The sequence below is a fragment of the Triturus cristatus genome, chromosome 3_2, assembly GCF_964204655.1.
Source record: "Triturus cristatus chromosome 3_2, aTriCri1.1, whole genome shotgun sequence".
Classification (NCBI taxonomy): Eukaryota; Metazoa; Chordata; class Amphibia; order Caudata; family Salamandridae; genus Triturus; species Triturus cristatus.
The window spans coordinates 649,588,341-649,616,166 of NC_140584.1; the positions used below are offsets into that span (position 1 = coordinate 649,588,341).

Here is a 27,826-nt window from a genome sequence, read left to right on the forward strand (position 1 = left end):
TGGGGGGTATACCCTCCTGGCAAGGTGACTTCCTCTTCCCCTTACGAGTTGGCACAGGTGTATCTGAGGGGAAGAGACCAAGCTCACAGAGGAAGAGCTTCTGGGAAGGGGGCTTAGCAGGGGAGTCACGGGAAGAGGTCTCGGCGGAAGAGGTGTCTGAGGGCTGCGGGCTTGTTGTGGATGTTTGGCTGTGTGTCTGTACCCTATCCCCTGTGTGCCTTCAGTCCCCTGTGTGTGCGTGCTGGTGCGTTTAGACTTGGATTTCCCTGTGTGTGCTGCTCGGGTCTGTTGTTGTGCGTGACGGTGCAAGTGTGAGTGTGGTTGGTTTGGGGAGGGTAGTGGTCACTGTGGATGGTGCCGAGGTAGGTGGGGTGAGGGACTGCTGGAGGAGGGACACTGCTGCCGTCAGTGAGAAGGCCATGGACTGAACTGATCCGCTGTTGGGAAGACATGGTTGCTGACATGCCCTCCACTAATGACACCAATTTTGTCAACAGATTAGTGTGAGCATGGAGGACACTCAGCATTGATGTCTGCCCCACATGGATCTGCTTTAGCAGGTCCACAGACTCAACACTCAGGGCAGCAGGGGAGACAGATGCTGGGGGTGCAGTGCCTGGACTGAAGGAGACTCATGCCTTAACACAGGGGGGCTCCATGGACATCTGGGATGAGAGCAACTGGGAGGGTGGAGATGGTGGAGGTTGCGGGGACAGACTCGCTGTCATAATAATAATAATCCACATTTGTAAAGCGCGAACAATCACCCGTAAGGGTCTCGAGGCGCTGGGGGCCGTCGGGAAGATTAAGCAAGCTATTGCCCAGAGTCACATGGTGCTGGGCTAATCTGCCGCCGGGATCGAACCGTGATTCCCCGATTCTGGAGTCAGTCGCCCTGGCCGCGGCGGCACACCTCTTCAGTGTTCTCTGGTGTTGAAACACCCGCACCCTCCTGGGAATCATCACTTGAGCCTTCGTTGTCCGCAGCAGATGTAGTGGCTGTTGACTCGCCCTCAGTGTGGCTTCCCTCACCCTCCGTGCCACTTGCTCCCTAAGACTCCTCCACAACGGATCCAGTCTGGCTGTGGCCCTCCTCACGGTCCGTGGAGCTGTCCCCTCCAGTGTCTGCCGATGATGCTGATCAACAAGGAGGAGAAACATATTCACATCAGTCACCTGTATTTACTGGACAAATGACCTTAAATGCAACACATCACTGAGCAAGTCCTGGCATCATATAAACACCAAATCACAATCTAACACACATAGGTGAACCTGGCATTAATGAGTCTGCCAGAGAAGCATGCCCCAGTACCCATGATGACAATGGACCCGTCAGCCCATAGTATGTATGATGTCGGATAGCACATGTGCAGGCATTGCCAGACTACCCAGGACTCTGATCTGCTCTGAACATAACTGTCATGTGTTCTGACACACGTCACATTCCTGGCCACTGACTCAGGACTTGGAACAGCATTTGTGATGGCATGATCCCATTGTTGATATGATGAACAAACTTCCATTAACAGACACCAATACGGCCCATAACTTGAAATGTAGAGCTAGCACACTTTGCCTGCAGTACAAGACACACGTCATAATACAGCATGCCCCAGATATTAGTGTCTAACATGATGCCACTAGTGTCTAACATGATGCCACAGGCCAGTCTGGCCCATCAGTCAGTACTGACTACTGTCACAGGCTCAGTGCATGGCTAGTCCACATTCAGCAACTTGTCACACCAATGTTTGCACTGTGAATGGAACTCCGGTAGTGGTCATGTATACATGGTCACCACATTATACACACATTTGATAGAATATGATAAAGCCACAGAAGCAACATGAGACATCACAGTTTGTGGGACTAAATCTCGGTATACCTAATCATAGAGGACATAGTAAAACAGATGACACAAATTTGTTGAATAAACCAAAATGCACATTATAGTTACTACACACATATGTATTGCCCTGTGAGTGGAACCAATAGTTACATGTCAGTTGTCTGTCCAAGTCAAACATATAGCAAATCTCTGAAATACAAAAAGCTATGGCAGGCCAGCTTGTCACGGAGTCAGACACATGTCAATAACTGTTCACAATGGTCGAAGGGTTGGCTGACACACAAGAATAGGAGGCCGCAGTGTCTCATGGGACCCGAGAGGCAGACCTGTCCATGGGTCATATGTGACATGGGATAATCAGGAGTACAATGCAGGTGACCATGCATTGTGCTGGAACTCATACACATCAAATGTCTGAGGTGTCACGATTGTGCATGCTGCTGCATGGGTGTGTGGTCAATACCTCACACTCCTATGCTGACCCGCAACAGCAATTAGTGCAAAGATGTTGATCAAATACAGAGCACATGTTAATCATCCATAAATGATCTGATACAAGTCCCAGATTAGCCTCACCCATGTAGCTCAAGTCAATGAACACTTTGCTGATGTTGGTGTCAACATTCCCTTGGACAACAGTGAATACACACAACCCAAGTGGCACATGTGAAATAGTGGAACGGACACACCTGGGCATGAGATGTGAATGGGGCATCACCACATATAGCCACATGGGACTTGTCTGAGCTGACAGACTAACTATGTGAGTGTTACTTGGCTGAAGGAGTACAAACAGCAGGTTAAACCAAATACACCTACAAGGCATGGACTTACCCCCTCCTTGCTGCTGTCTGGCCTTCAACTTCCCATCCAGGTCTGGAAAGACCACCGCCAGGATCCGTAGCATGTGGGGGGTCAGGGTCCGTCGTCTGCTCCTTCTGCGAGGATGCGACAGCTTCAGCTGGACCCTTGCTATCCTCCGGGTCCAGCAACGAAGGTCCTGCCACCTCTTCTGGCAGTTGCGGATGCTTCGTCTGTAGACCCCCACCGACCTAACTGCCCGGGCGACGGTCAGCCAAATTTCATTCTTCTCATGGGCAGTGACCTGTGAGGATGACAATGTGAGACAACATCACTACAGATGCCCCATGTTAACAAACACACAGCTGTGCACACATCTTGAACACTGCAGTGTATATCATGTATACAGGTATTGCAACTGTGGTAATGGTCAGTTGTCCTCTGTGCAAGCCCAAATCAACGACATGGCAGTGCCGGCAGACCGATGGCCTAAGGGTGGACACCCACTCACTGCTCAGACCGGACACTGTGAGGCACAGAGTTGCACAGGCAGTGTACCTGCATGGGTAGACCTATCACATGACCCATTCCACTTACACCCCCTCACCAGCCTCTCCCTAGAAAGCATGAGCCACATTGATTAGTGAACACTGCCAACAACAATATGTCAATTTAGTCACCATATTTACTACCGGGGGGTGGAGGGTTACAGGTGTTTGCTTAACATTCGCAGCCAAACATACTGCTCTGTATCATGAACACAGCAGATGAGGATATTTGGGATCTAGGGTCTGCAGCTGTAGTGCAACTCTCCAACAAATATCTCATTGCAATGAATTGCCAATTTCTCATACCCAAACCACCATGAGGCCCTCCTGCAGATTGCTACCCTTACATGTCTGGTGTATTGCAGCAGTTCTTAGTTGCCCTCAGTTATTGGTTGCTGAGATGGGTGGAATGACAAACATTGTCACATTCCCCTCTTCATCAATGCTAACCTTCGCGTGTCAGGAAGTGTTACTATCAGTCAATTGTATGTCATACACCAACACATTTAAATATGGGAAATAGGACAGTAAGTCAATCAGAAACATTGACAGCTGTGTACAGACAACACAACACTCTCAAACTTCAACTTAGTCAGTGTGCATGCTTGCCCTTTGAGGGCACAATGCTTGTAGTGCCAGTGAGACTACATGTAAAAATGCCAAGGCAGTGGACTCCACACTCACCTGCTGACCTGGTTTCCCATACAGCTTGCAGTACTGTGGGAGGAGGCTCTCCAGCAGGGCCTGGTTCTCCTCCCCAGTACGTTCCATTGCAGGAGACAAAGGATACAGCGACAGCAGCAGTGGTGTGATGTGACCCAGTCCTGTGGAATGCAGAGCAAGCAAGTGCTGTCTCAGGGGAACACACAGCCTTAAATCAGTGCTACAGACGCAGTATCTGTCCGATGCGGCCAAACAGATAGGTCAGACTTGTTCGCATTATCCGAATTGGCCCGATCCATGTCTTGGAAAGCATTGGACACGCCTTCAGCGTCGTTCAAACTTTATGCATCATAACACCGTTGAATTTGCAACATTGTTGTATAGGCCCAACTGAATCTGGCAGCACACGAGTCGTACACGTAGCAAAACGCAAGGCTCGTCTCCATGACAGCCAATAGCCAATGGGTGTGTACGCCTTGGATCCTAGGTCTCCGACGCGCCTTACAGAATCGCACCCGCATAGAGAGCAATTACAGCCTATGAGCAAGGCGTGCGTACGCCTCGGTGCACAAGTGTCCGACGCGTCTTACGGATTCGCACACGCATAGAGAGCCATTACAGCCTATGAGCAAGGCGTGCGTATGCCTCGGTGCACAAGTGTCCGACGCGTCTTATGGAATCGCACACGCCAGTGTGACCATTGCATTTGGTGGTCAGAGGCTGCCCACCAAAATGTTTTGACATGGACTGAGGGGGCTGGACAACACAGTGACAGCCTGTCACACAGTACAGGCATTCACTACTCATGCTCCATTACATGTGTGTATACATGTGTACATATGCCATGTTTGATGTGCACAACGTGGTACACACTACCAGGATGTGCCATGTCACATGGTCACCATAAGGCATTGTGTTTGATGCACCTCCCTACTGTGCTTCAGGACTTTGGTGGCCAACACACGTGGCCTGTGCACAGTGACTGGGGCACAAACACGTGCCACCATACACAGTCCTAACACTCCGGGCGAGAATCCCCTTCTTTTCATCGCCTTTTGAATTAGCCAACCTCAAAACGCCTTAGTGACACCCCTTTCCACTTGTAAGCTTACAATACTAGGCCCATCACCAGCTTTTAGTGACCATCTCACTGTGTTGGCTGATTGTGTATTCCCAAGATTGTCATATCCCACGTAACACACAGTTTTTTACAGACATTCACGTCTGCTGCATAGTTCCCACACTAGCAACTATGCTTCCAGACATGCCCCTTTAGATGCTGCCACCGTTCACACACAGGCACATAAAATCTTTTTGCCTAAACCAGCGCCCTTAGCACCTTTCCCTTGTCTCCGTGATTGATGCAACTATATTCGGGTCTAATATTTACATCACCCATAACCGCCCCGATCATCCTTTCCGTTGGATTCGGGTTTAAATGCATTAAATAGGAGTAATATCCATGCAAAGTATCTCCAAATACGTGCACAGAATACGCGCGCCCATACTTGGGCGGCCCCAACTTCACTTTGACATAGCACTCAGGCGCAGCCACGCCCACACACGGGCAGGTCCCGGCTGCACGCAGAACCAGCTGATTCGCTCTCCCACAGCTAGGGAGCCACAACCGAAGGGGCGTCACGACCCCACCCCTGACATCACTCGAGCATATGCAGTTTGGGCAGACTTAGCCTCAATGCGCGACACTGAGCTTGCGCAAACCCCCGCCATTACACAACCAGGCTTTTCTTTTTCCACACAAGGACACAGGAAGTTGCGCACCTGGCAATACTTACCTTAATTGCCAAACCACTTAACATCAATCACCACAAGTGGCCACACTATATATAGCTCGATGACTCTCTCCTCATTCCTACATCGGGGAGGAACGGAAGCAGTCACCTAGGATCAACGTGGGAAATTATCCTTGAGGCAGTAAGAGTTTGAATGAAGGATGACTGTGTGTGTGTTTAACTGACCACCCCAGGTATAACTGTGATTGATTGTTATTTTTCCTTTTTCTTAGACCACATTTTCTCTTTACAGGGTTTGACAACAGGGGTTTCCCCTCCCCTCCTCCCATTGGGCAAGTAGCTTTGGTATTTAGGGTAAGAACAGTGAGATCCTACCTCACTTTATGCATCTCTGAAATCATGTACACATATAGAGTGTCACATGTCACATGAGTAGTCACTCACTTATTACCGAAACAGTGCATGTATTGTGTTCAGTACCTCACCGTGACCAAGGTTTGTTGTTATATGTGTTTCTTTTCAAATTTTCTTTTACAGGCTTGAACTCAGAAGCCATCCAATTTTGAAGAGTGACACAGGTTACACCCAAGTTGGTAAGAACCAGTTGCCACCAGTTGGTAAGAACGGAGCCCCCCCCTTTTTACATTTAGGTCCTGATAATTGCCCTGGACTCACCTGGGCCAACATGGCAGAAACATGTCGACCGCTTACACTACGGTTAGGGGACAATAATTTCCCCACATACCCTTTATTGATTTTAATATCATATAGTGACCTATCACATTTAAACATAACTAGATATCTATAATGATTTTTATTCACACTCACTTCCTCACGGGCCCCCACTTAGTTAGAAGTGCATCCCTGTCGTCAGGTGTATGCCCGCCCTCTATCAAACCAAGGTTTTAGAGGGCGAGGACTGGTCTAAGATGAAGCAGGACACCAGGTGGTGTGTGAGACCAGTCCGTCACATTTTGTGAGATGCCTTCACTCACAATATAACCCAAACCCCACAGTGGTCATTACACTAGGAGAAGCTTATTGTGGTTAACATATAGCACATTGTGTATTGCCATGTCACATGAACACTACATGGCATATGATATGTAATATGTGTCCATGGGCTGGCTGTGTGTGGTACATCATGAGTATTTGCGTACTATGCTAGGGACATGGACATATTTGGGAGTCGGTAATCCCCCCAACCCCCATCAGACTTGGTCCTGTGATTTGGGGTTGTGCCTGTGTGTCACAGACATCCACGTTTGCCATGCAGACAGGCCTGTTTGCACATCCTGTGTGTCTTGCTTGTGTTGGGACGTGTACATCAGACGTTTCATGATGACTGTGTCCATGTCGCATACATGTTCCCTGTGTGTCTGACTTCAAGCCCGTTGTCATATTGACAACACAGCTATCCTCACTAATCATTGCGGTGTGTATTTGTCCTGTACCATATGTTCCGATGTACTGTGACAGGGTCCACAGTTTGTCGACAGCAGAGCATGGCACTTGTTGTGTCACCATGTGGAGGTGACATGTTTGGTGAGGGGCAAATGTGTGGCATATGTGTCCATGCTGAATTGCACACACCTGACTCTATTGTGTCCTGATGTGATGTAGCTTGTGGTATTTGGCCTGGTCATTGCCACAGATGTGGGTGAACTGAAATACTTTCTTTGTTTCCCTATGTACTGCAGGAGACCTAATGTCCACAGACCCTACCCAGACCTTGGAACCATGGTTGAACGTGACTGCATCCGACGGTACCGCTTCACACGCGAGCTGATAGAGGATTTCGAGGAGCAGTTGTCCCCACATTTACAACCTGGACGTGCGTATCCAACTGCGCTGACCCCCAAGGTGAAGGTGATGGCAGCCCTACATTTCTTTGCAACCGGAACATTCCAATACACAGCGGCTGGTGCTGGTGGGTTGTCACAGACTATGTTCAGTCGTGTTCTCCGTGATGTTTTGGAGGCAATGTTTTTGTATCTGGACCAATACATCCGATTTCCATCCCAACAACAAATGCCAGGCATAAAGGGAGATTTCTATGCCTTTGGAGGGATGCCAAATGTCATTGGCTCAGTTGATGGGACACATGTGGCTTTGGTACCACCACATGCACAGGAGCAGATTTACCTCAACCGTAAACATTTTCACTCTATTAATGCCCTAGTGGTATGTCTTGCGGACATGTCAATTTCACATCTCTGTGTCCGTTTCCCTGGTTCAGCACACGACGCCTACATCATGCGGAATAGCAGGATACCGCATTTGATGTCACAGCTGCAGAACCAGCGTGCCTGACTTGTCGGTGAGTAGTAGCACTTTACCATACGCGTCTTAGGTATCTTTGGATTAAACGCTCATACCTGATCCATGACATGGTTGACTGTGTGCAGGTGACTCTGGGTACCCCAACATGCCTTAGTTGCTGACACCTCTTAGGAACCCCGTCACACCTGCGCAGATATGTTTCAATGAGGCACATGGGCAGACCAGGCGAGTGATAGAGCTGACATTTGGACTCCTGAAATGCCGATTCCGCTGCCTGGACCGGACACGAGGTGCCCTCCAATATGCACCTGAAAAGGTGTGCAAGATATTTATTGTGTGTTGCATGCTACACAACATGGCAGTGAGGGAGGAGGTGCCTCTCATCGAAGATGATGACGGACAGCAACCACCAGCATGTGAGGATCTGGGCCTGGGACATGTTGCGAGTGACGATGAGGGTGAGGGAGATGTCCAGACTCAGCTCATCAACAACTTCTTCTCCCTAATTGTGAATATACAGTGATGTGTTGGCAAGAAATCTTGCTTCACCTGATATGTGTTTGGGTTGTGCACCGTGTGAGCATATGTGTTTCTGCATGCTACGTGTCATGATTGTAGCATTTATGTGTCCATTGAGTTACTATGTCCTCCCAATCAGTGTTGCCATGATTATTTGGATATTTTAACAAGTCATTTGAATTGTGTATGTAATGTGTATTGTAGATGTATGCAGTTATTTATGGATTTCAATACTGTTGTATGTATGTCATTCACAGGGTCCATAGTCTGTTGTCTAGTGACATGTAACCTCTGAAACGCACAATACGGTCACCGGTTGCAACCTTTCATGGTTCCCGGAAGCATCATCCCACACACCCGGTCTGGCATGTCTGCCATATTTGTAGCATATTTGCTCTCTGTTATCTGAGGGTACCTTGCATCTGATGTTCTGTTTACTAGTTGTGTATGTGTAATAAAGGTGTGCACTAGTTTGTGGTGTGCTTCCTCTGTGTCCGCACATCAGTGAATCTTTGGCATGCTGTACCTGAGGGCTGATTGGCTCTGATTCAGCATTTGTGTGTACTTGCAGTTCACAATGTGTGAGGCAAGAAATGTGAATGGCATGGGGTTTTTTGTTGTGTTGACCTAGGAGTGTGTACCTCTCAAATGTGTCACATCAACATGAATCAATTTTCAGTGTTTAGATTGCTCTAGTGGTTCCCCTGCCCAGTTTTACTTTAGCATTTTATCACCTATATGTGTCAAAAGCAGTCAAATTCATCACAGAGTCAACAATTGTAATTCAGAGTGTTTATTTACATACATGTGTGTGGATAATATAGGTGACATGAAGTGCTGTACAGTGGAATGGGAATCCAAAGTTCGCAGAGGAGTTGGTAGGGTTGGTCAGTGAAATTGGCAGAGTAAAGTCCAAAGTAATTAGATCCATTGGTTCAAATCAGATCCTCCATCACATGTGGGAGAGATGGGGACAGTCGACAAGGTGTTGGGTTTGCACACAATGGTAGACATCAGGAACAGGTGTTCACTTCCTGGGTGATGTGCAGGGCCAGCTGCCTCTCACTTGTCCTTCTTTGGACGACCCCGCGGCTTCTTCGTGGGGGGGGTCCCTCAGGTGCAGGCTGTGGCAGTGCGCTGGAGTTTGTCAGAGTCCACCTCCCTACCTGTGGCCGTTGCAGTTGTTGTGGCAACTGATGTATTGGGCACACACGGAGGTGGGGCCATGTTGTTTGCAATCTGACGGAAGCATCCAAGTATGTCTATGTGCACCGCTGTAACATCATCCAACTTGTCCATCTTTGACTCAATGCGGGCCATGTGTGTCTCCACCCGCAACATGTGTGCGTACCATCTAGCATATTGTTCAGCCTGCTGTTCTTTGATGTCCCTGAGGTGCCCCACAATCTGGCCAAAGTCTCCAGTGCAATGCTGGTACGCATTTATGATGTGTACCAATTGGGGATCAGCTTGGGGTGCAGCGCCATGGCCATGGGGTGGCATCCGCCTGCCCCCACTCCTACCACCCCTACCACCACGAGTAGGTTCTGCTGTTGCAGGCACAGACGACACTGGGCCTCCTCTGGTGATGACACTGGTGGAATCGGCAGCCACCTCCAATCAATCAATCATGGCATTTGTAAAGTGCACTACATACCCGCGAGGGTCTCAAGGCGCTGGGGGGGGGGAGGGGGGAGCTGCTACTGTTTGAAAAGCCAGGTTTTGAGAAGTCTTCTGAAGGTCAGAAGGTCTTCGGTCTGCCGTAGGCGGATGGGGAGGGTGTTCATTCTCCCACCTCGCCGCCAAGACAAGGATCTGCCGCTGCCGGTCATTCTTCGGATGCGGGGGGACGGTGGCGAGGGCGAGGTCTGTGGAGCGGTGCTGGCGGGTGGGGTTGTAGAGGCTGAGTCGGCTGTTGAGGTACGTTGGCCCGGTGTTGTGGAGCGCCTTGTGTGCGTGGGTGAGGAGTTTGAAGGTTATCCTCTTGTTGACAGGGAGCCAGTGTAGGTCTTTCAGGTGGGATGTGATGTGGCTGCGGCGAGGGATGTCAAGGATCAGGCGTGCGGAGGCGTTCTGGATGCGTTGAAGCCGTTTCAGGAGTTTGGCCGGGGCTCCTGCGTAGAGTGCGTTTCCGGAGTCCAGTCTACTGCTGACGAGGGCCTGGGTGACTGTCCTTCTTATTTCGGTGGGGAGCTACTTGAAGATCCTGCGAAGCATGCGGAGGGTGTTGGAGCAGGAGGAGGAGACGGCGTTGACCTGCTTCGTCATGGAGAGGGTAGAGTCGAGGATGATCCCTAGGTTACGTGCGTGGTCCGTGGGAGTTGGAGGTGTTCCTAGTGCAGTCGGCCACCAGAAGTCGTCCCTGGCCAAGGCGGTGGATCCAAGGATGAGGACCTCCATCTTGTCCGAGTTCAGCTTCAGTCGGCTGATGCTCATCCAGTCGGCGACGGCCTTCATTCCTTCGTGGAGGTTGGTTTTGGCGGTGTGGGGGTCCTTGGTGAGGGATAGGATGAGCTGGGTGTCGTCGGCGTAGGAGATGATGTTGAGGTCGTGCCATTGTGCGATGTGGGCGAGTGGTGCCATGCAGACGTTGAACAACGTTGGGCTGAGAGAAGAGCCTTGGGGTACGCCGCAGATGATCTCGGTGGCTTCGGAGCGAAAGGGGGGTAGGCGGATGCTCAGTGTTTTGCCGGGAAGGAAGGAGGAGGTCCAGTCCAGGGCTTTCTCTTGGATTCCGGCGTCATAGAGGTGTGTTCGTAGTGTGCGGTGCCAGACCGCGTCGAAGGCAGCTGACAGGTCCAGGAGGATGAGGGCTGCGGTTTCTCCATCGTCTAGCAGGGACCTGATGTCATCGGTGGCGGCGATGAGGGCAGTTTCGGTGCTGTGGTTTCTGCGGAACCCGGACTGGAATGGGTCCAGGATGCTGTTCTCCTCAAGGAATCTGGTCAGTTGTTTGATAACAGCCTTTTTGATGATTTTCCCCGGGAACGGGAGCAGGGAGATGGGTCGGAAGTTCTTGAGGTCCTTGGGGTCCATCTTGGGTTTTTTGAGTAAGGCGTTGATCTCTGTGTGCTTCCAGTTCTCCGGGAAGGTCGATGTCTCGAAGGAGATGTTGATGGTTTTCTGGAGATGGGGTGCGATGGTGCTGCTGGCTTTGTTGACGATGTGGTGTGGGCAGGTGTCATCCGGGGATCTGGAGTGGACGGTGTTCATGATCTTGATGGTGTCGTCGTCATTGATGTTGGTCCAGGAGATCAGGCGGGTGGTGGTCGTGGGAGCGAGGGTCTCAGTGGTTACCGGGGTGGTGGCGGTGTTGAAGCTGTCATGGATGTCTGCGATCTTGCGATGGAAGAAGGTGGCCAGCAAGTGGCACAGGTCTTGTGAAGGTGGGATGCCGTTAGTGTTGGAGCTGGGGTTGGAGAGTTCCTTCACGATGTTTGCTGTTGTATGCGTTGTTCTCTAGGCGGTCTTTGAAGGAGGTCCTTTTGGCGGATCTGATGAGGTGGTGGTGTCTGCGGGTGGCGTTCTTGTGGGTGGTGTAGGTTTCCGGTGTTCGTTCACGGGTCCAGGTTTTTTCGAGTTTTCGGCAGGTTCGCTTGGAGGCCTGGAGGTCTACGGTGAACCAGCTGGCTTTCTTGCTAGTGTGGGTGATGGAGGGGCTCTTGAAGGGGGCGAGGGTGTTGGCGCAGTTGTTGATCCACTGTTTGAGGTTGCTGGCGGCGGTGTCAGGGTCGGTCGGATCTGCGGATGGGTTCTGGGCGAGGGAGGTGGAAAGCTGGTCTTCGGTGACTTTGCTCCAGCAGTGGCGCAGCATCTGATGGGTGCAGTGGTGCGTGGTGGGTTTCCGGAAGGTGAAGTGGATGCAGCAGTGATCGGTCCAGTGGAGCTCAGTGGTGTGGTTGAAGGAGACGTGGGAGCTTGCGGAGAAGATGGGGTGAAGCGTGTGGCCGGCGGAGTGGGTGGCGTATTGACGAGTTGTCTGAGTCTGAGGTTTTCGATCAGGGTGGAGGAGTTGGTGTCGTTGTTGTTCTCGAGGTGGAAGTTCAGGTCCCCGAGGAGTATGTAGTCCGTGGAGGCGAGGGCATGTGTGTCGACGAGGTCGGTGATGGAGTCGCTGAACTGTGCTCGTGGTCCGGGGGGGTCTGTAGATGAGGGTTCCTCTGAGGGTGGTGTTGGGATCGGTGTGGCTTCCCCGTGTTGCTATGCCCTCGGTGTTGGGTTGGCGTGGTCTGTCCGTGTTAGAAGGGGTCATCTGGGTGTTGTCAGATGGAGTAGGAATGGTGGCAGGGGGTGCAGATGTTACTGCTGCTGCACGCTGATCCATACCGGAGGGGCCAGGTTGTTCATGGTCGTTGTCAGAGGAGTGAGAGGCATCCACACTGGCCTGCTTGGTGTCAACCAGAGTCTGGGACTGTGAATCTTCCTCGTCTGTTCTTGCAGTTTCCCCAGCTGTACCTGTGGGTGGAAGAGACACACAATGTATATTGTGGTTCAGCACACACAAACGTATAACACACATTTAATTCTGTACAATGCTTCATGATGAGTGTATGTGCATAGCTTTGTCCTCAATTATCACAGGCAGATGCTGATGTAGGTTTTGAGCAATTTCCAGATGCGTTTTATGTACACGTAGAGCTGTGTGTATGGGCAGCTCATGTGTGTTTAAGGTGCCTTACATGTACATTGCAAAACGTGCACTCCCCTGCTTCACACAGGTGTGTTGTTTGTTGTTGGTGGGAGGGGTGTGTGTGGCAGGGCCTGCTGGGAGATGTAGTCTGAGGTTGCACTCCTTCTCCCCCATGGACCGGATAGGACCCCATGGGCCATGCTTCCAAGACAGTGAATCTGAGTACATTTTCAAGTTGCCTGACAGTGGTGTCTTGGTTTTTGTTGGTGCCCAAGTCACAGAAAGGCCTTGTGCTCCACACACCAGAGCCCAGTGTCTCCAATCTTGCCTGTACTTTGACACTCCCTTTGAGGTGAGCCTGGTGCATTGGCCGATTCCTGGGACATGTGGGATGGGGACTGTGGCCTGGGACTCTAACTCCCATCATGCATTTGACTCCACCCCCCTTCCCAGCAAACCCATGCTTCCTTCCTGTGACTCAGCTTTCCTGGTATAGGATGTGTGCAGACAAGATGGCTGCTGCATGGGACTGGTGTTCAAATCCTATTGCCTTGCTGTGTATTTGTACTCAGTTTTGTGACTTTTGTGTATGGGGATCTTTCCAGTGACATTGCAGGTATGTTTGTAGTTACAATCTGTATTGGCACACAAATACCACCATGGATTGCAACTCCTCCCCCCAGGGACCAGTGTCAGGCATCTTGGAAGTCGGTTTACCTTGAGTCTCAGGTTGTGTTTTGTCCCAGGTGTGTTGTTTGTTGGTGGTGGGAGGGGTGTGTGTGGCCGGGCCTGCTGGGAGATGTAGTCTGAGGTTGCACTCCTTCTCCCCCATGGACCACATAGGACCCCATGGGCCATGGTTCCAAGACAGTGAGTCTGGGTACATGTTCAAGTTGCCTGACAGTGGTGTCTTGGTGTTTGTTGGTGCCCAAGTCACAGAAAAAGGCCTTGTTCTCCACACACCAAAGCCCAGTGTCTCCAATCTTGCTGGTACTTTGACACTCCCTGTGAGGTGAGCCTGGTGCATGGGCCTATTCCTGGGACAGGTGGGATGGGGACTATGGCCTGGGACTACAAATCACACCCTGTTTTCAGCTACATCCACCTGTCCGGCACGCCAGACCTTCCTTCCTGTGACTTGACTTCCCTGGGAGTGTGTGTAACTGTGGTAGCTTGATGGCTGACAGTGTTTGGTGGTGTATGGGGCCAAATCCCTGTGGTATTTGTCATAGGGTTTGTATATGTATTGCCCTAGGTACATGTTGCTGTGACATTGCAGGTATTGTGTTTCTCTAGGTGGCATACACATTAGAGGATAGTGATAAGTGATGTGCTAATGATGTCTAAATGGATGTATACTGATATGTGAAAAGAAATGAAAGTGCCAAATAATTATGTTTAAAAAAAAAAATGAGAGGATAGTTATGTTTAGGTTGATGGGCTTGATGACAGTGAATGTTTTGTCTGTCCCCCTGACATTATTGTCTGTGGGTGCTGATTGCTATGACATCACATTTTGGAATAGTTGTTTGTGTACTCAGCAGGCTCTGGTATTCCAGGCAATCCATGGAGGCCAACTGGTGGGAACATGGCCTGCACCTTCTCCTCCCAGGAAGTGAAATGCACCGATTTTGCAGGAGGACCACCACCAGTGGGCTGGCTCAGGGCATGGTATTTGTTGATGAGTTTCTTGACCCCCCTGTGTATGTCGTACCACCGGTTCCTGATGTCGTCCATTGTGCGCATGGTAGGTGCTAAGGCATTCACCTTGTTGACAATCCTCGCCCACATCTTGTTTTTCTGGGATAGGGGGTTCTGTTGGACCAAGGAACCAACTAACTGTGGCTCTACTCTGATGATTTCATCTACCATGACCTCCAACTCACTGTCTGTGACCTTTGGATTCTTCTTTGGGGGCATGGTGATAGGTGGTGGTGGAGATGGATGGGTGTGTGTGTGTGATAGTGAGGGTTGGTGAATATGTGTACGGCTGGGCGACTGTGAGTGTGCCTACTGTGTGATGCTAATGTTGTGTAGTGTGTAGGTAGTGGCTGTATGTCTCAGTGTGGTGGTGTTGTCTGTTTGCAGGTCTGTGAGATTTGCAAATGATCATGGTCTGGATTTTTGGCCTTTTTATTGGTGGAGTTGTGGGTGTGTCTTGGTTTGAAATTAGATTTTTTTTTTATTTCTAACTGCCTGTTTGGCCTTTTTCTGTGTTAATTCTATGATTTCTTTAGGCCTGACGAGTCGGTCACACTGACATTGTGCTATGTTGCATGTTTCAAGTACGCGCCGGTCGCTACGGGCTCGTTTTATTGACAATATCTCTGGTCTGTGCGAATCGGTTGTACGGCTTGGACTGTGTGCGACTCGCTTTTGTCCGTGATGCATTGCATCGTACTTGGCTGTTTGTAAGGCACGTGTTCGTGTCGTCGGAACTGTAGCCGTTCTGTGTCAGTTGGAAGGTTTCGGTTCAGTTTCCGAGCAGCAGCACTGTTTTCCATACGTTTCGGTCAGTCCGGATTGATTCCGTGCGAGTCGTTTGGATTTTGACCGGGACGCATCGTACTTGTAAGGTCATACAGCGCCTGTACGAGTCGGTGGGACTTCAGTCCCGGTCCGTGTCGGTCGGAACGCTTTCCGACTCGGATCGGAATCGGGCCCTTAGTAGACTCAGGTGCAAGTATTACCATTGTATCTCAAGACAAATTCAGTCAGTTGCAGAATGATAAGACACTACCTCCTCCCAATGTCATGTTCATTTTCAGAAAATGCAAAATAAAACAGTAAAAAAAAATTTAGGGAACATCAACAAATATGTGAGTTACGCAGGAATGCAGTAAAACGGACAGATCGTTGTTGGTGGATGTACGCCCCGTATAGCATTAGATCCCAGTGTAAAGTATAAAGACTTCACCAAGATTGAACCAATTAAGAATTCAAAGAAAATATTTGGGAACATAGCAGCAGCAATAAGGTGGTAGACAGTAGAAGTAAACGTGTAGACAGGAGTAGTGCACGTGTTCACTCAAAACCCAAAACAAATACAGGATTACATTGTTTCATGGAAGTAAAGATATTGTTTCTTGTAATTGATGTATAGGAATATGTGCATAGTTTTTTGTATGTTTTTATTATGCTCATCTTTATATGTTTTTTTTGTTCTCATTTTTTACTTTGAGAAAAAGGGGGAAGGAGAGAGGGACTCTGTATGGGATCTAATAGTCCCAGTAAGTAAGGTCTGTAATGATTTACATAAGAAGTGACAGTTTGTGTTTTGTACCTTGTAAGATTTTGAAAATTGTTGTGAAGAGTACAACTCTTTGTTTAAAGAAGGGAGAAGTGTGATGATGTCACTGGAGGAGCTTGAAACACACTGACATCAGTAGAATGTGTAATTTAGGTGTGTTCGATGCCTACCATGACAGTTATTGCTAGGCAACACACACAAAATGAGAGGAGAGGGCCCAAGGGAAGTAGTTTAAAGACCTGCAAGGATAATATCTCCTTTTGAATACAATTATAACACAAAAAGAATCCTCGGGTCTGTGCTAGCACAATAAAGCCTGTGAAAATACATGCTGGTGTCTCACACAATCTCCATTTGGGAGAAATTCCTTTTAGGACGAATACCCTCACCCACCATAGGTGGCATGCTTCATCATATGGGTTTCTCCTCCTAGGGGGAAAACCTAGTCACACTAAGGGCTACAACTTCCTCTATGAGAGGAAGGAGCTCAGGGATTTTTTTAAAGATGTTGCTACACTATCAAGGATGCTAAATCCCACAGATGGATCACAGTGTGATGAGGATGCAGCGCAAGAAAAAAAGGGTGACAAGAAAAATGGTGAAGTTAAAACTACCTAGTTGGAGCAAAACAAACCTATTTATTAACTTGCTCGCACTGGTAGAGTTAAAAGCAGTGCAACAAGCAGTATGGATATAAACTGCTTAGTATCAAGAGACTGGCTAGGTCCAAACTGGAATGGCATGGTGAGCAAAAAAAGATGGATTTAGGCCCAGATCTCTGTACTGGGGTGAATGTATGACATTGTTCTGCATTCTGTCCATCAATAGTTCTTTTTACATTTGTCCCCCCGAGTGGGCCGGGTATGCTCAGACGTGAGTCCCATGCTCTCCATGCCACTGGAATCAAGCTATCCTGGCTGAAGAGGGGTGAAACCCCGAAACCGGTCCTAGGATGCTTGTTTCCAGTCCAGGGAGGACCTGGCCTGGCGGTTCGGGCTGGAATGTTCCCATTGGGCACAGGGTCAAGACTGATTTGCATATGGCTGGGTCCAAACTGGAATGGCATGGTGAGCAAAAAAACGATGGATTTAGGCCCAGATCTCTGTAGTGGTGTGAATGTATGACATTGTTCTGCATTCTGTCCATCAATAGTTCTTTTTGCATAGTATCAAGAGACGGTCTACATGTTTCAGCCTGGTTGATCTAAAAAAGTATCTAGGCTTTCATCAGGACCAGAAAAAGGTGATGCTGCTGCTAAAAAGAAGTGAAAACGTGATTGTTATACCAAACCAGTAATCCTATTCTTTCTTTTCGGATTATACTGGATGTACCTATAAGAGTGAGACGAAATGAAACACGAAAAACAAATCAAGCGTCAAACACAGAGTAAAGTGTGCTAGTGAAGAAGGGATAGTATTTTCCCATCTATGTTACATCTCAGTATGTAACTATATAAGTAAATAGATGCACTCACCCAAAGGTGTTGGGTAAGCGGCCACACCTCAACCTGGCGAAAGCTCAGGGAAGAGGGCCCGCTCTGAAAAGAGAATTTTAAATCATGTGTGAAGCATACTTGTTGAAATGCTGACACTAGTCTCAGGATTGGGGTGTTGGTTATAAACTCACAAATTAAACTAAGCCGGTAGAAGGACAATGTTAAAAATACCCAGTGATAACTATTAAAATAAGTAGGAACCAACAAAATACGTATTCTTTGTGGAAAAAAACAATAAGACTGGATTGCGTATAAAGTCTCTAGTTTGTAATTCGGAAAAGTTAGTGTGAGTACTAACTATAACATGGGACCGCATAACATAAAGAATCAGTTATCCCGCTGAATTGCATATAGGTCTCGAGTTGAATTAGACACTCAATTCCAAAGCTAAGCTAAGAAAGTGGACTGTTTAGCACCAGAAAGAGAGAAAGCTCTTAGGTTTAAAGTTACTTATCTTTAAGTGTGAGATGGGAAAAGATGACACTTTGCTGTGAGTCAAAAGCACTAATATGCAACGAGGCTGGGACCAAAAATACATGGCAGCCCAACGGTATGACACCTAGACCTGAAAAAACATCATCCCAATCGGTTTATGAGATCAATAAGCCATAGCCCTGCTTACCTGTCCGTCGTAGTACATAAACTGCGACCGGATGTACCGACGACAGGCAGTGGCACTGGTATAAATAGTCCGGGGTTGGCAAGCTGTTGCCTGATCTAACAGCCTGCAGCCCTGCACCTGTTACGGAAAAAGGTGTCTAGGGCAATGCCTGCCTCCCGTAACTCTGCTTCTGTAGTAGGGGATCTCTGTGTATAGTCATAATCTAGTGAATAGTCCCGCCCATGTGCGCGGACCCCGGAGCAATAAAAATAATCTCTTAAGGTGTCAAATCATGCAGACCTGCATCCACCTTTAAGAGAGAATATAATTTAAAGACAGATAATGCAGCCTATACCCACAGGCTACACTGTCCAGTACTTCAACTAGAATTCCACCAACATCCACAAACAGCACTGCCTGTCCAGCTTTTCTCCACACAGTAAAAAACCCTGCCTCTACCAGCAAAAGCCTCTGGAATGATAGAGAGGAAGGAATGGACAGACAAGCCCCATAGGCTGCCATTATGTGGCTGAGAACAGGATACTGTGCCTTTAAGAAAACTCTCCAGATTTCCAGAACTTTCCCAGTATCCCAGAATGCACAGCAGGTCCCTTCTACCTTCAGTTCTTTTTTCCGGCTCCTGCTAGCAGGACCCTGGAGCATTAGCTCTTCATTTTTTGAGCTTTTATTCATTTTTAGTGATTTTTTTTCTGGATTTTGAAGTTTCACTCGACGTCTTTGGCCTTTTTCTACATTCTGCTGTGGTTTTTTAGCAGAATTTCTGCAGTTTTCTTGTCTCTATACAATCTGGCAAGGGCTTTGACTGTTGTAGGAAATAAAGGCCACAGCTGAAGCTCACAGAGTGTCTTCTGTGCTTGCCTGTGTCTTATGTCTTTGACACCAGTCTAGGCATCTTCTTCAGCCTCTGGGTAAGGAGAGGGTAGCTCCTCTACCACGTCCCATGCTGTGGCCACGGGGGCTTTCCCCAGTAGGAACGCGACTGTAAAACTACGCGATTCCGGTCAGCATCGAGGACGGTGACGTCGAGAGCAGGTATGACACCGAATGCTCTCCGTCGCCCCAAGAAAAAGCCCACGTCAAGGAGTGACGTCGAGGGCTTGACGTCGAGGGCTTGACGTCGATGCTTGACGTCGATGCTTGACGTCGATGCTTGACGTCGATGCATGACGTCGACGCTGGACGTCGACGTCGATGCTATGACGTCGACGTCGATGCATGACGTCGACGCTGGACGTCGACGCTGGACGTCGACGTCGATGCTATGACGTCGACGTCTATGCTTGACGTCGACGCTTGACGTCGACGACGGCGATGCTTGACGTCGGCGGCGATGCTTGCCGTCGATGGCGATGCTTGACGTCGACGGCGACGCCGATGCTTGACGTCGACGGCGATGCTTGACGTTGACGTCGACGCCGATGCTTGACGTCGACGCCGATGCTTGACGTCGACGCCGATGCTTGACGTCGACGGCGATGCTTGACGGCGACGCTTGACGTCGATGCGACGCTTGACGTCGATGCGACGTTCGGCGTCGACTGCGATGCTTGGCGTCGACGCGATGCTTGACGTCGAGGCGCAGTGATGCTTGACGTTGAGGCGATGCTTGATGTCGAGGCGATGCTCGGCGTCGAGGCGCAGTGATGCTCGGCGTCGATGCGCAGTGAAGTGAGGGTCGACACCGCTGTGGTGGTGACGTCGCAGTGATGGTGATGTCATGGGGAGGTCCCGTTCTGGACCTCGCTCCGTAGTGAGCCTATCATCATAGGCGGGGACTTCGTTTTCCCGGCAACGTCGACTCTCGACGCTGAGCTGGGGTTGGACGCCGAGGAACACTTCGGAGTCGGGGGCTACCTACACGTGGTCCGCTCAGAAGCGAGGGACTTTGGTCCCTTCGCTTAGTTGGGAGTGTCTGCGTACCGGCTCACCATCTAGGTCGCCTCCTGCTCCGCCCCCACGGGTGATACCACGGGGATGCCGCAGAATTCTCTCCGGCTCATCTCCCATTCTCCGAGCGGCCTGTGGCTCCTCAGCCGGCATCGGTCCCATGGACCCTGCTGTCTTCCATAAGGTCCCGTCGTCAGCGTTATGGAAGGTCTCGGGTCAGGCCTGCCAGGGATGCATCTTACGTGAGTAGGGAGAGGGGCTCTCCTGCTCTTATGAATTTCCCCCTTAGCGGGTTGTTCACTGGTGTGTGGTACTTGACTTCCAGTAAAGGAAGTTTCGTATGCTGTCACCGGCCAGTAGATTCTGGCTTCGGAGCGGCCTGTATAGTTGACATCAGTGATGCGTAAGACTCTACAGATGAAACCTCTTGCTGGGCCGTTGTGATAAATCCCTGTGTGAGGTCCTTCCCCAAAGGGTGGATCTCTTGCCCAGAGACAGGGATAGTCTAGAGGGCATGATGGTTGCGGATATCTTCTTCGGCTCTACAGCAGGTATTTCGCTTCAGGCGAAACCTGGGCATTGCCATGGTTTTGTTCTACGGCGACATACTTGTCTTCGTCTGACATCTCTGAAGCCTGCGGCACAGCAGGGTATTTCTAATCTCCCGTTCTCTGCCGCAACTCTTGTGCTCCCATGCGGATAGCGAGGTGGCCCGCATGAAGGCCGAGGCAGAGGCTTTGCAGGCTGTAGGTTGGGAGGGGCATGGAGAACGGCTAAAGGCCGCCTGCCCTCTCCAGCGGCGTTATGCCTCCCAGATTTTGTTTCTGCGGTCTCGGGCCGCCATTGAATCATTCAGGTGCTGAATGTTGTGCGACTCTTCCAGTTCTCCTCCAGCCCCTCCAACTCAATCGCGCTAGATGCGCGAGTTGTAGAAGGAGGCCACCACCCTCTTCCAGTAAAGGAAGATAGGATCGGCTCCTCGGGGACGGAATGGAATGGGAGGGTACTCGCTGTTCCTTCTAGTGTGCAAGGGAGACATGACCGAGTTTGGACCCGTGTTCGGTGTGCGACAAGCCGACTCGTGGGGTCAAAGAGTAATAAATTCCGGTGGAGGTCCCTGCATTAGATTTCCCCTCAACTTCATCAGGGAGACGTACTATGCGCATTAGATCTGGAGGCCACAGATTCTCACGTACCCCTGGCGGGGAAATTAGCGCGAGTTCCTGCTTTTCACAGTGGGCAACGACCATTATCATTGCCTTGTGCCTCCTTTCGGCCTGAAGCCAACACCTCGGAATGTTCCATACGCAAGGACGTAGTGGCTGCGCATATGAGAGTAACAGTGTCTTTGTCTATCCGTTTCGGGACGACTGGTTGATCAAGGCAGCTACTTTCAGGTAGCGCGCCTGCATTTCACTCGGACTTTCTCTCTCTTACTTCGTTTGGGCCTCCGCACCAACCTCACGCGGTCTGTCTTGGCTCAACGACTGTGTGTCCTTCGGAGGGGAGACACTCTTCGATTCTTCGGAAGGCTCGAGTTCTCATAATCATGCCCTCCCCAACGGTGGGGCCGGTCTCGCCTCTGACGATTGGTTGATCAAGGCAAACTCCTTCTCGGAAGCACAAGCGCACTTCCAGAAGACGTGCGTTCTCTTGAACAAGCTGGGGTTGCACGTCGACGTGTCCAAGTCTGTCCCGACGCCGGTCCAGTGCATACAGTACGTGGGGGCCTCCATCTCTACGCTGTCAGCGCTCCATCGACAACAGTGAGGAAGGTGTCTTCGCTGCTGGGATCGATGGCATCATGTATCTTCCTCACACACGGCTGCACATGAGGCCACTGCTGGAGGGCTTGGAGGATCAGTGGGATCAGAGAGCGACAAGATACGGCTGTCGCTACATGCTCTTCAGTCTCTGAAGTGGTGGTGTTCGGCGGAAAACCTCCTCAGGGGGTTCCCTGCCACAAGGTCATTCCCACGAAAAGTGTTGTGACGGATGCGTCTCTCCAAGGCTGGGGAGCGTATTCCGGGGACTTGCAGATTCAGGGAACGTGGTCCCCGTTGGAGTCGACGTACCACATCCATTTCCTGGATCCCAGAGCTGTCTTCCTGGCACTGAAGGCCTTCCTGCCGTCTTTCCAGACCAACTCGCTGCTGATACAGACGGACAATACAACCACTATGTATTACCTCAACAAGCAGGGGGGGTCGAGATCGCGTACTCTGTCGCAGGAGGCGCAGGCGATCTGGCACTGGCTTCTGGCCCGAGGGCGGACAATTACGGCCACGCATCTGCCAGGGGTGCAGAATGCTCAGGCTGAAGCACTGAGCAGGCTGCTTCAGGAAAACCACGAATGGGTCATAAACGACGAAGTACTAGGAGAAGTCTTCGCAAGGTGGGGGACTCCAGACGTAGATCTGTTCGCCACCGCCGAAAACAGCAAATACCGAGACTTCGCATCCAGGTACTACCAGCGGGGGACGCTGGGGAATGCGCTATGGATCCATTGGTCGAACAGCTTTCTGTACGCTTTTCCACCCATTCCCCTGATTCCGGCAGTGCTCATCAAGCTGTCCCAGTCCAGGGCGCGGATGATCCGGATCGCCCCGGAATGGCCCAGACAGTGGTGGTTCACGGACCTACTTCATCGGTCTCTCCTTCCTCGCATACGGTTGCCGTGCAGGCCGGACCTTCTCACGAAGTTCGGGGGGCGGATGGTGCACCCCAACCTCTCGTCTTTGAGTTTGGCGGCATGGCTCCTGAAATAGTGCAATATGGCCATCTGAATCTGCCAGAAGATTGTATGGACATACTGAAGGAGTCTAAACGGCCTTCCACTAGGACGTCTTATGCCTATCAGTGGAAGAGGTTCAGTATCTGGTGTAAGTCCAAGAACTTTGATCCTACGACATGTAAGGAAGATGTCATCCTTCCGTACCTTTTGCACTTGGCGCAGTCTGGCCTTAATTTCCATTCCATTAAGGTTCATCTGGCTGCTTTGACTGCTTACAGGAAATGCCCTTCACAGACTTCCTTCTTTCAGATCCCTGTGGTCAAGGATTTTTTTGGAAGGCTTGAAGAAAGTGTTTCCTCCTGTCAGACTTCCCTCGCCTTCCTGGGACTTGAATGTGGTGCTGTCCAGACTGATGAAGGAGCCTTTTGAACCCGTTCACAAGGCTTCCTTGCAGCACCTATCCTGGAAGGCGGCGTTCCTAGTGGCCATTACATCGGCCCGCAGGGTGAGTGAACTTCAGGCATTATGTTGTCAAGAACCTTATACTGTATTTCATGCTGCTAAGGTTGTGATGCGTACTCACCCTGAAATTTCTTCCTAAGTTTATCTCTGATTTTCATGTCAACCAGACCATAACTTTGCCTACGTTCTTTCAGAATCCCTCTTCGCCAGCGGAAAGGTCTCTCCATTCCCCGGATGTTCGGAGGGTGTTGAAATTTTATCTGGATAAAACCAAGGATATTCGTAGGTCAGACCAATTGTTTGTTAATTATGGATCAGTCAGGACCGGTCTCGCGACTTCTAAGCAGTCCATTTCTCGGTGGATTGTGTCCTGCATACAATTGTGTTATCAAAAGGCTAATAAGGCCTTAGGGGGTAAACCTAAGGCTCATTCCACCAGGGGCAAAGCGGCCACGACTGCTTTGCTGCGTAATGTTCCGATTGCAGAAATATGCAAGGCGGCCACTTGGAAGTCGGTCCATACCTTTGCTGCGCATTACTGTCTGGACGTGGATGCAGGGCAGATGCTCAGGTTGGGCAGGCTTCGCTGCGAAATCTGTTCGCACAGTAGTGGTATTGTCTTGTTTCTTCTCCACCGCCGTTGTTGTATGGGGATGGGCTTGCCATTCTATTCACTAGATTATGACTATACACAGAGATCCCCTACTACAGAAGGAGTAGTTTCTTTTCTGTAACTCCAGTTCTGTAGTAGGGGTATCTCTGTGATAGTCATAAGCGCCCGCCCTCCTCCCCGGTGGAGAGATAATTCTTCATGTGAGGAATGCTACAGGTCTGGCGTGCTACGCCTTCAAAAAGAACTGAAGGTAGAAGGGACCTGCTGTGCATTCTGGGATACTGGGAAAGTTCTGGAAATCTGGAGAGTTTTCTTAAAGGCACAGTATCCTGTTCTCAGCCACATAATGGCAGCCTATGGGGCTTGTCTGTCCATTCCTTCCTCTCTATCATTCCAGAGGCTTTTGCTGGTAGAGGCAGGGTTTTTTCCTGTGTGGAGAAAAGCTGGACAGGCAGTGCTGTTTGTGGATGTTGGTGGAATTCTAGTTGAAGTACTGGACAGTGTAGCCTGTGGGTGTAGGCTGCATTATCTGTCTTTAAATTAAATTCTCTCTTAAAGGTGGATGCAGGTCTGCATGATTTGACACCTTAAGAGATTATTTTTATTGCTCCGGGGTCCGCGCACATGGGCGGGACTATTCACTAGATTATGACTATCACAGAGATACCCCTACTACAGAACTGGAGTTACAGAAAAGAAACTACTCCATCTTCACTGCGCATGCGCGCTGCCGAGGCACGGCATGTTTTTTAAAAGGGCACTTTTTTCAAAAAGCAACATTATTGCGTGTGAGTCCCTGCATGCATGCATGCAAACAGGCTTGATTAACCCCTTCCATGCTGTGCAGATTCCGCCGCTGTGCTGACGGAATCTTGCGCGGGCGTGGTCATGACGGAACCGCTCAACCGTGGCTCATGACGGAACCGTTCCGTCATGAGCACCGAAGGGGTTAACATAACCCATTAGTTACACGTTTATAGCGCTCTTGAATCATAAATGGGTGTATGAGCACTAAAATCAAAAATTGATGAAAAGCGCAGGTGGCGCACATATGGTAAAAGAAAACAAAGAGTATTAGTCATAACTCTAAGCGCTGTGTACTAAACCCCTGGATCGTGGTATCATGATTGCATCTTATTTTCTCAGTGGTGGTCTGCGGGAGTCTAGAAGGTATAAAATTCGAACCCCTTCACGACCTCGGTCTGTAACTCAGTACAACATCTTATGAAGTAACTATTGTAGTTGATGAGCATGTGCAATGGAGCAATTGACATAGGACCAGAAAGTGTAAATGGTATCGCCTCCAATCTCTTGAGTTCTGTCGGAAGCCTGATTTGTACTACATTCCTGAACTATAGAGATACCCAAGGAATGTCATCATTGAGTCCAGGGCTGTCACTCTTGAGTCTATGCACCCACTGTTGTTCACATCTAAACAAGAATTTAGATACATCGGTAATATGGGGAGGAATCCATGGTTGTTCTAAGACTGTCCAGTTTAGATCTTCTTAAGTATGGTTCATATCGAGAAAGTGATTTGTCATTTTGGTGGATTGCGTTTTATACCGAATAGTGTTCTTATGCTCTAATATCCTGGTTTTGATCTTGCTCGTCGTCATGCCCACGTATTGCAAGCCACACTGGCATGTGATCAGGTAAATCAATTTCTTGCTGTTGCAGTTGGTATGTTTAGACAAAATCCATGGCTTACTTGTATCAATATCAATATCAGTGGTTTGTTTTGTTTGCGGGCACACAGCACATGAACCACAGGGGTAATGCCCTCTATTCGGAGGTAGGCCCCAGAGAGACTCCTGGTTAGATGATTTCTTTTGTCTAGGACAAGTGTGTACAAGTTGGTCTTTGATAATGGTGCTCCTCTTGAATGCAAACAAAGGACGGGGCAGCGGTTCATTACCGATGTTGACGATCTTCCAGTGTTTAAGGATACTCTTTTTGATCTGGTTGGAGTAACTACAAAATGTATTAACGCAGGTCAGTCTTGGCTGCTCTTCATTTGGAGGCGCTACATCAATCAATACCTCTCTATTGTTGTTAGCTGTCTTTTCCTGGGTGTCCGAATAGTCCTTAGTGGGTATTTCTTTTCTTTGAGTTGAGAGGACAGTCTGCTTGCATGTTCAACGTACTTCTCTTTGGAGGAGCAATTCTTCCCAATCCTTAAGAATTGCCCATAAGGTCAATGTAGCATTTCCAAACACGGATGTGTTCTCTGTAAGGATTGTTCTCCTGTAAAATCCACCAGGAATGATTATCTCAAATTCACATTTGAATTCTCGATAATTCCGGGTGCAGTAAACCTGTCTGATGTGACTGGCAGAGCGGTAGCCCATGTGGTCGACTGGCAATCTAGGCCTAATATTAAATGCAACCGCAGATAGAAGATTTCATTGCAAAACACAGTTCAATATTACACTCACTACTATTAGTTTTTTAGATCAATCTAATAGTTAATTCTATTGAGTAAAAATTATCTGGAAAATGTTATTGAAAAGATCAAAAAGAAACTCAAAAGAGTTGGGGGTTTGATTTTCATTTATGTTGCACACATGTTAATGTTTGGTAAAAAATAATCTTGTATTTTTTATTTGCCAACACAGAAAGCGTACAACATTTTGAATCAACTTTCCCTTTGCATCACTTGTCTTACGACTCCCAGCCAGCATCTACTGCCTCTGATTTTACCATGACACCTAGGTCATCTCACAAAGCATCAACTCAGGTCTGTAAAACCCATTTCTTTCATAGAGAATATGAAAGAAAATATTGATTGTATTGCATTGTGTGAATCTGCTTATTTTTCATGCATGCATATCAAATGTATAAATTATAGGAAAAGCCACTACTGAATTACTGTCACAGTCTGTGTCATTTCCCTCTATCTAAATTAAACCCACCTTTCACCAGACCATTGTTCTCCCAAGACCTAAAAGGAAAAAGCTAACCTTACAAAGAATATGGCATGTAAGAAGAAATCATGATCCTGCATATTTGAAGCAATTTACTCTGCATTTCAAGCAGAGCTATCTGACACTTTCCTTTTGTTTATTCCCCTAGGGCAAGACAATATCTTGTTTTTTTCTTTGCTTAAACAATAGTCCAAAATTATGGATAATTTGCTTGGAGGGTTTTTCAATCTGATAAACTAGGGAATGTTAGAACAATTTGTAGGTGTAAGAATGCATTGTGGTACTCTGTGCAATGGTCCAACACTAAGCATTGTTCCAAAGCTCCTAAACTTGCATGTCTTAAGGAGCAGAAGAGGACTGAGGGGTGTGCAGGGAGGAGTGTCATCTGGCTAGAATTCTTGTGTCTTGAAACAACGCTCTATGTTAAACACCTAAGTAAAGACATGTAGGACTACATGACGCATGGAGTCCTAGAACTCACAAGACTTGCAGATGGTGGGATTGTATTTGCCATCTTAAATATCTAGAGTAAAAAGCCCAGATACTGGTCGCAATTTGCGAGCAGTACTTTTCAGGAGCAGTATAGAATTTTACGAACCAGTTTATATACTAATGGGTCGGTTGGTAAAATTCAGATTAGAGTGCGTCGTAATCAACTTACCTCATGAATATTAACTCCTTCACTGCCAGGCCTTTCCCCCCTCCTGCCAAGCCTTTTTTTTTACATTTAGGCTAGTTCACGGTTAGGCCCCCATAACTTTTTGTCCACATAAGGTCTTCACGCCA

The 27,826-nt window shown here is 49.0% G+C and overlaps 1 protein-coding gene across 1 annotated transcript in view; it reads left to right on the top strand.

Moving 5' to 3' along the window:
- KANSL1L (KAT8 regulatory NSL complex subunit 1 like) overlaps positions 1-27,826 on the top strand; it is a 3,005,708-nt gene that overhangs the window by 1,328,644 nt on the left and 1,649,238 nt on the right. The window contains exon 9 of the mRNA XM_085647079.1: positions 26,732-26,853. Coding sequence (XP_085503205.1) covers positions 26,732-26,853 — 122 coding nt within the window. The remainder of the gene's footprint in view (positions 1-26,731; positions 26,854-27,826) is intronic.